This window comes from Seriola aureovittata, chromosome 3 (genome assembly GCF_021018895.1).
Source record: "Seriola aureovittata isolate HTS-2021-v1 ecotype China chromosome 3, ASM2101889v1, whole genome shotgun sequence".
NCBI classification, from domain to species: domain Eukaryota; kingdom Metazoa; phylum Chordata; class Actinopteri; order Carangiformes; family Carangidae; genus Seriola; species Seriola aureovittata.
The window spans coordinates 2,900,540-2,909,026 of NC_079366.1; the positions used below are offsets into that span (position 1 = coordinate 2,900,540).

General features: G+C 43.7%; 1 protein-coding gene across 1 annotated transcript; it reads left to right on the forward strand.

Annotated features, from left to right (window-relative positions):
- Positions 1 to 1,643: 1,643 nt before the first annotated feature.
- Positions 1,644 to 8,165, forward strand: pmm2 (phosphomannomutase 2). The gene is made up of 8 exons (XM_056372045.1): positions 1,644 to 2,039; positions 3,288 to 3,399; positions 3,485 to 3,561; positions 4,668 to 4,759; positions 4,887 to 4,986; positions 7,051 to 7,126; positions 7,280 to 7,395; positions 7,895 to 8,165. Exons 1-8 carry the CDS (start codon positions 1,965 to 1,967, stop codon positions 7,997 to 7,999), a joined length of 753 nt encoding a protein of 250 aa, XP_056228020.1. The 5' UTR covers positions 1,644 to 1,964; the 3' UTR covers positions 8,000 to 8,165.
- Positions 8,166 to 8,487: the final 322 nt, after the last annotated feature.

The window sequence follows — 8,487 nt, forward strand, 5'->3', positions numbered from 1 at the left end:
TTAATCCTACAGCATATACAGATAATATTGCTCCATTTTGCTTGGACTGGAGTGTTTCTAATATTTACATTTATAAACAAGAGGGTTTTGAATATTTGAGACAAATTTCAATATAATGTAAACCAGTACAACACCACCACTAACTAACACATCAGTAATAAATACATGTAATAAGCTTATAACTTATAAGCTTCAGCAGTTGTTTTAGACTGCATCAGTTTGTATAGGTGTACCTAATAAAATGGTGGGAGTTTCCTCTCAGTGATGTTCAGGTCAGACTGTGGGGCCAGTGTTTGTTTAGGTAGATCATGGTGGATGTTGAGGTCTGCTCTGGATCATGGCCGTGTTGTCTACAATCCAGAAACTCTGTGTGTCAGTGTTTCCTGTGTCTAGCTGCCACACAACACAGACAGAAGTAAAAGAGTAATTACACCAACATGGTGAACAGCTACTTAGATGTGGTTTTCATTAAATGCTCCACAAACAGAGAGCTCAACTTCATCACAGCACTCTTCCAGATCTCATCTTGTCCCCCACAGTTCATCTTCACCACTGTCTCTGAATGACATGTCTTCCTGGAGCTTCCCCTGCTTTGTAGCATCAGTAAGCTTCATTTTCAGATCCTCAGTCAGCTGCTTAGAGATGCTACGTGGTTGTTGAGTGTCACCACAAGGTTTGAATTTAACAAGTGAATGAAGTTTTGAGTGTTTTACAAGTGAAACTGTAACTACAGTTGTTTTTTTTCTATTTTTAAGTTGAAATAAAAAGTAAGAGAACATTAATATTTGTTTAATGTCTGTTCATTTTCATACAGCTTTATAAATGTTATACACGCCATTGTATAATTCACCATTACTGAGACTGTTAGAAATTATTAGATGTCACATTCAGGGTGTACACAGTGTTTGACAATGATAGGATAAAAATCCACAGACAAAATAATCAGATTCTGCTTTTAGTGTAAATGCAGTTAAAGACGCTTTATCTGCTATAATCACAGAGTACATCTAAACCAGGTGTTGTGTTGTCACACGCAATAATGAAGTGCACAGTAAGTGGGAAATTATTATTTACTGGGTTAAAACAACAGAGCATGAACCCAGTCTAACCTGTAAGTTTCTTTACACTTTATACACACTGAATCTCTTTGTTCAGTCACAGAAGTGATGAGTTCTGTTCCAGTGCTGATGTTTAATGCCTCTCAGCTCCCAGCTCAGTCAGGTCCCTCTGTGAAACCTTCTGTAAAAGGTTTGTCTGTCCTCCTCTGAAACCATGACAAAGCTGCAGTATGAACATGAGGAGGTTTACTATTAGTGTCTGTATGACTTCAGCATGACGGGAGACACCTCCCTCCATTTATTGGCGACTGTTCTATCAGCCTGGAGCTCAAACTGATTGATGATACAGTTGTGTTTAAATACACTCTCACTGTTCTTAGCAGTGGTTTACAAGCTGCTGGGCTGCAAGAGGCTTTAGGTTCATGTTGATCCTCCTGTTCACTAGGGGGCAGCATGCACCTTACTTTAGCGATCCCTTAGTAAACACTACAGAGGAAGAAGCTGATCTCTTATACATGCAACCGTGTATGGGAATAATGTACAGGAAACAGTAGAACATGTAATGTATTGTCCTCAGTGCCAACAGGAAACACAGGTTCTCAAATACAGATTGGAAAAAAGATGAACTGAATTTAAAGTGAAAGAATTGCTGCAGTTAAACTCAGGTTTAGCACAGGAAGAAAATATAATCCATGTAATCCCGATCCACAATCCAAGTCAATAGGTGGCGGTAATGCACCTAAAAGCTGTTTGTCAGCCGCCTTTAAACAACATCAGAAGAAACAGAAGCTCCTCTCCGTGGCAGTAGTTTTAGTTTTACAGGTGGATCACACCGTGGACAGGACCTCCACTGCAGCTCCACACTGAGCGCGTCCACAGCGAGACTGCAGCTCACCCGGACACAAGATGAGTGACGCCGCCGTGGACTCGAGCACGCTTTGCCTCTTCGATGTTGACGGGACGTTGACTGCCGCGAGACAAGTAAACAGAGAGAGAGAGAGAGAGAGAGAGTGTGTGTGTGTGTGTGTGTGTGTGTGTGTGTGTGTGTGTGTGTGTTGTGTGTTGTGTGTGTGTGTGCGTGTGTGTGAGTGTGCGCGCGCGAACAACTAATGTTTCACTCAGACATTTAACAGTAGGCTACATAAAGTCATCGCAACTTCCGGTTCCACGTTGTTATTGTAGTTGGTCCGAGCGATAATTCGCTCCGTGTACATTGGATCATGGTTCCACTTTAACTCCAGCTGATATGTGTAACCAGCTGCATGTCTGCTTCTGACAGACGTTATAATAATGATAAATAATAGTGAACTGTCAGGTGTACGTGTGTGTAAGTAACGTTGCAAACCAATCATAGACCAGGAGGCGTTGGAGACGCTTCCTGCAGCGGAAGTTTCTGACGGAGCGATAATCGTGAAGGACTTCACTCTTTTGACAGTTGGGCCCAATTCCAATCCGGTCCCTACACCCTCCCCCCAACAGGTCACTCCGGTTGCGCTCTCATGTCAAGACACTGCCACATTGAGTGTCGTTCCAAACCTAATGATCCTTAAGTGGGAGTGGGTTATAAAGCGCTCCAACATCGAGTCCCACACTCCCAGACGAGCGCAGCATTGCTTGACGTTTTTGATTTGACAAGTGATGTTTTTCTTATTTGACAGTTGGTGCGAGTTCACAGGAAACATTACAGGAAATATTAAAGCTGACGTGAAACTAATGACACAGCTCTTAGCTTCTACAATCAGGAAGTCAAACGACGCAGTGTCCTGTTTCTGTGGGGCTGTTAAACCAGTTCGTACAGTTTTCTTGTCAGACCTGTGGTAGTCACAGATCATTAAGCAACAGAGATGTGTTCCCCTGTGGCCCTGTGTGCTCTCCTGCCTCCTGGATCTGACCAGTGTCTCACTGTGTCTCATGATGCAGCACCATCAGTGTCTGGACAGGGATTGTGCAGAGTTAGGGACACTGTTGTCAGAGGGTTTAGCGCAACAGACAAAACAGGACTGAGTAGCAAAGTGACTCATGTATTTTCTCTCTGAAAGCACAACTTGAAATCATTCAGCTGTAAAACTTACAGAATGTAACAGAATGTACAAACTGTTAAATCTGAGCGATCTGTCTGCAGCTCGGTGCTCTACCTAGGCTTCATTTTTTTTTATTATTGTTTCATTATTATTTTTCTTTTGAAGCATCACTTGGATTAGGTCACTTAGATGCTGTCATTTGTTGCAGCGTGTCACTCCGGACATGGCAGAGTTCCTCGACAAGCTGAGGACTCGGGTTCGAGTCGGAGTGGTCGGAGGGTCAGACCTGATCAAGATCAAGGAGCAGCTGGGAGATGATGGTGAGACACACACACCTGGACCTCTGCTGCAGACCAGTGATGTATTTACTTCTTCTGATGTTGTTCTGTTTGTCTCTGTGTGTAGTGATCCACAAAGTGGACTACGTGTTTGCAGAAAATGGTCTTGTGGCCTATAAGAACGGACAGTTACTCTCTGTCCAGGTAAGACTGATTTAAGTTGTCACAACCACACCTTTTGTTCTGATTAGGGGTCCAAGCCTGAGTCGGCTGGGGGAATTTTATGTTTTTATAATTATCCTGGAAACAGCTCACAGTCAGACCTCCTTCATTTTAATCTCAGTTCATCTTCATCTTGGCTCCAAAGGTCTTCTGCTGCGAAAATGTCTAATTTTGTGACCTTGTCTCCATTTTCTAAAAAAACTTCTGTCATTATCTCGTCAGTCACTTCCTGTTACAGGAAATTTCAGTCTGGCAGTCTGATTCTCATGGAACTTCACATGTTGGGTCTTTACGACATCCTGTGGATGATCACAGTTTGGCACCAACCCACCACAAGAACACGCGACAACAAAAAAACTGCTTGTTGTTGATAGAAACTGATGATAGAAAGTTTGATGCACTGACACAGTTACAGCTTCTAACTTTTGCTTTAATAACTTCGTTGATGATTCCTCCAGCAGTTTGTAAATCCACTGTGAACACCCAGTCAACGTGAAAACTGGTACGTAGGTTTATGATGTCATGAAGACGGAGTGTACAAAACCATGGAGCAAACAGCTTCAAGGTGGTGCTACAACAAAGATGTTGCATTTACAATGCACAGTTTGCATTATCGATGAGACTTTTTGCAGGTTAATCTTCCTCCTCTGCTGCTCCTCTTCACTCGTCTGCAGCTGCTCAGGTTCTTCAGTAGAGAGTATCTACAGACCAAAAAACACTTATACAAAGTAGAGCTGCACAATTTATTGAAATATAATCGAAATCGCAATATGGCCAACTGCAATATCCGAATCACAGGAGCTGCAGAGACGCATCATATTCTCCAGATGTAAAGGAACATGTTTGTTTAATACCAGACCCAACAAAAATCAAATTTTCATATTTTTTCAGAGAAAATGAAATGCAAAATCCAACTGAAATCACAATCGCAATATGTTTTTTTTTTTTTGCATATCGTGCATGCAGCCCTAATACAAATACATGACGACAGCTCTGCTTGAAGTGAGACAATGAGCTTCTGTTCAGTTTAAAGATGGAAGCCGCTCTGCAGAAGGTCACCTCATGTGACAGGAGTTTTACTTTGTCAGTCCATCCAGGCTCATATGGGAGAAGAGCTGCTGCAGGACTTCATCAACTTCTGTCTCAACTACATGGCCACGATCAAACTGCCGAAGAAGAGGTACACACGTATCACAGTCATCAATATGAATTCGTTTTTTGATTTAACAGTTGTGTAGCTGATGTGAACTGGGAGTCTGACAGGTTCTGGTCCAGCCTCATGGAGACTGATGTGGTTCATCTTACAGGGGGACGTTTATTGAATTCCGTAACGGCATGTTGAACGTGTCTCCTGTTGGACGCAGCTGTACGCAGGAGGAGAGGTTGGAGTTCTACGAGCTGGATCAGGTGACACGCACATTCACGCACTTTGAGCTGAGCCAGTCAATATTTTTACATTAACAGAGGATCAATTGTGACAGGGCTCTCTTGCAGTGATGAAGCCACAGAGAATTTACAGCTGACTCTGATCCTCAGGTTGGGGCATGTTGATCTTCTTTCAGCTCAGATTACTGCAGATCTACCTGTCACCTGTCATCAGTCAGTGGATGGACAATCACATATCTTAAAATCTTATTTCTACACTGAAATAAGATTGTGCCCATTGCACCCATGGTGGTCAGTGTTGATACCATATACTGTAAATAGAAATGGACGTAGGCTGCGGGGCTGAGAAGTGAAGTCCTCCATTACACACCCATTCAAAAAACACCAACTTCTCAATTGAATTACTCAGTCAATACATCTTTTCCACAACTCATTACGGTGTCTAAATTCACACCACTTGTTCCGTGTTCTGGTGGTCCATCTGAAAATAATCATCTAATTAATTAGATATTAAGCCTTAAAAATGGGTATTTTGGGGGTGTGTCTGTTTGATTGACATGCCTGGTCTGGTGCTGTGTGGGAAACAGTGTGAGATGTGTAAAATTATTTATGGTTCATTATGAAACTGGTGGGAATGATAAACTTCTACAGGGATGACTGTTTTTTAACCTTTATTTATTCAGAGTAGTTTAACCAAGGCCCTGTTTAGACCTGGTATTAACATCTGTCTCAGGTGACCTGATCACAAGTGCTCAGCTCTAAGTTCAGGTGTGAACGCAGCCGAGACGCATTGAAGACACATTTAAGATCCGATCACTCAGACCACATTCAGAGCTGGTCTGGGCCACATGCTTTTAGCAGCGTGAATGTGAATGTGTCCTGGGACTGACGAGCTCTGAAGGACCGCCCACTCTACTGACGTCCTCTGTCTCAGTCTGATTAGTCCCAACACAGTTTCACCATGGAACCAAAATATTTTACTATTTCAACTGGATAAAACCTGATTTCACTGTGAGTTCTCACCCCCTCTGTGCCCTGCTTGCTCTCGCACACACACACACACACACACACACACACACACACACACACCACACACACACACACACACACACACACACACACACACACAGACAACAGACCCTTCTGTCAATTGCCTAAAAACAACAATACATACCTATTCTATGCATACAAAGTGGGGATGTGAGATCTGATCACACGTGGTCAATGGAGACACATGTGGAGATGCATTTTAAATCCAGGTGTGAACTGATGCACTAAGAGCTGACCACCTGTGATCAGATCACTGAAGACACATGTTAATACCAGCTCTGAATAGGGCCTGAGAGGAAGCCTCTCTTCTGCAGGAGCACTCGGCCACATTCACACTTGGAAGTTGCCTAGTACAACCACTCCGACCTGCTGGTCACTCAACTGGAGCAGCTGGTGTGAAGGGCCTTGCTCCAGGGCACTACAGTGCTGTTGATGATGGCTGCTGCTTTTTCACTTTACCCACCCAGATTTAATCCTGCCAGACTGGGAATCGAACAGGTGACCTTCCAGTCACAAGCTTTTTGTAGCCTGGTTCCTTCCACAGGAAGCCAGTGAGATTTTTCTACTGTCTGTGATACACAGCAGTTTACAGTGAGCTCTCTCATCAATAAGGTGCTGCTCAGCACAGTTGTACAGAGTGGTTATCTGAGTGACCGTAGCGTTTCTGTCAGCTCCAGCCAGTCTGTCCATTCTCCTCTGACCTCTGAGTAAAAAGTCTAGAGACTGTTGAGTATGAAATTCCAGGAGATCAGCAGTTTGACAAACACGTCTGACACCAACAATCATGTCACTGAGTCACTGAGTTACATTTGTCCTCATTAACTGAAGCTACTCACCTGTATCTGCTGCCATGTGATTGGCTGGTTGGATAAATACAAGAATAAGTGGTTGTACAGGTGTTCCTAATAAAGTGCTCAGTGGGTGTAAATGTAATGGACAGTATATTCCTGTTTAACTGAAGCAGTGTCTGTATAGAGGTGAAATACTGACGCAGGAAGCAGCTGCAGGTCTGATCCTCTGTCTTTGTTCTCACAGCGGGAGAAGATCAGAGAGAAGTTTGTGTCCGTGTTACAGGAAGAGTTCAGAGGAAAAGGACTTTCATTCTCTATCGGTGAGTGAACGTCACGTCACATCATGAGGCAGAGACCATCATAGAAACATGTGTAGTGCTTGTGTTTTACCACAGTGCCATAAAACAGACTGACTCAGGTGACCTCAGGTGACCTTCTCTCAGTGTGGTGTGAATGTGTGACTCCCCTTGCAGGAGGCCAGATCAGCTTTGATGTGTTTCCTGACGGCTGGGATAAGAGGTATTGTCTGGGGATCGTTGAGAAGGACCACTTCTCCACCATGCACTTCTTTGGAGACAAGACCAAACCTGTGAGTAACACCTATTGACACACATGTTAATTTTTCAAAGACCAGTCAGACACACTGGGATCCCTGGACCGGTGAGTGGGTTGTTGATCAGTCCCTCTAGAATGTTGCGATGTCGCGATCGCAATAATTAAAACAAACTCAACCAATCCCAGTGAATTCTCTGCGACTTTGTATTTTTGTCCAAACGCCACAACTTTTCAGCAAATTTGATCAATCATCATAATTCCAGGGGGTTCCAGTGTGGGTGGAGAACAGCTGGTTTAGTGTGGTCAGTCTGAGCTGCAGCTGATACAAAATCATTACCATTTAACACTCAGGCATGACATTGATCCAGGTGTGTGTGTGTGTGTGTGTGTGTGTGTGTGTGTGTGTGTGTGTGTGTGTGTGTGTGTGGTGTGTGTGTGTGTGTGTGTGTGTGTGTGTGTGTTGTGTGTGTGTGTGTGTGTGTGTGTGTGTGTGTGTGTGTGTGTGTGTGTGTGTGTGTGTGTGTGTGTGTCAGGGAGGAAATGACTATGAGATCTACTGTGACCCTCGGACTGTCGGCCATGAGGTCTCGTGTCCAGAGGAAACCCGACAGCTGTGTGAACAGCTTTTCTTCTCATGACAGCAGAGACTCTTTGATCATCATTCACCTGTCAGGATCTGCAGCTGAGCCCACGTCATCATGTCTGTGATGGTGAGGAGGAGGAGCCACACACGGCCGATATCTCTGGGTGTTTTTGGTTGGGTTTAGAATCAATAAAATAAAAAGACAACTTTTTCCAATAAGATTCTGACTCGTTGGTAAAAACTGAACCCTGAGCAGCACAGGCAGTGACGTGTTAAAGGAAGGGCATGAATGAAGGAGAAACAGGATGACTCTCAATCCACAGGTCAGAGGTCACTGATGGAGTGTGTTTACTTTATCACTGTCTTTATCACTGACTGAAATGAAAACTAAATCTGTTTAAGGCCTGAAGTGACTGGGATTTGTGTTTGTGTACTGATGTCAGCATCATCTGATCCTGAATCAGCTCCCATGTGACCACTGTGACTAACTGTGTCCACACTGATGGGTTTTCATCTTAAAACTAAATCAATCTCTGTGCAGAT

Coding starts and splice junctions, on each gene's coding strand:
- pmm2 (XM_056372045.1), top strand. CDS start 1,965: ATGAGTGACGCCGCCGTGGACTCGAGCACGCTTTGCCTCTTCGATGTT. Junction 4,987..7,050: donor AGTTCTACGAGCTGGATCAG/GTGACACGCACA, acceptor TTGTTCTCACAG/CGGGAGAAGATCAGAGAGAA. Junction 7,396..7,894: donor TTGGAGACAAGACCAAACCT/GTGAGTAACACC, acceptor TGTGTGTGTCAG/GGAGGAAATGACTATGAGAT.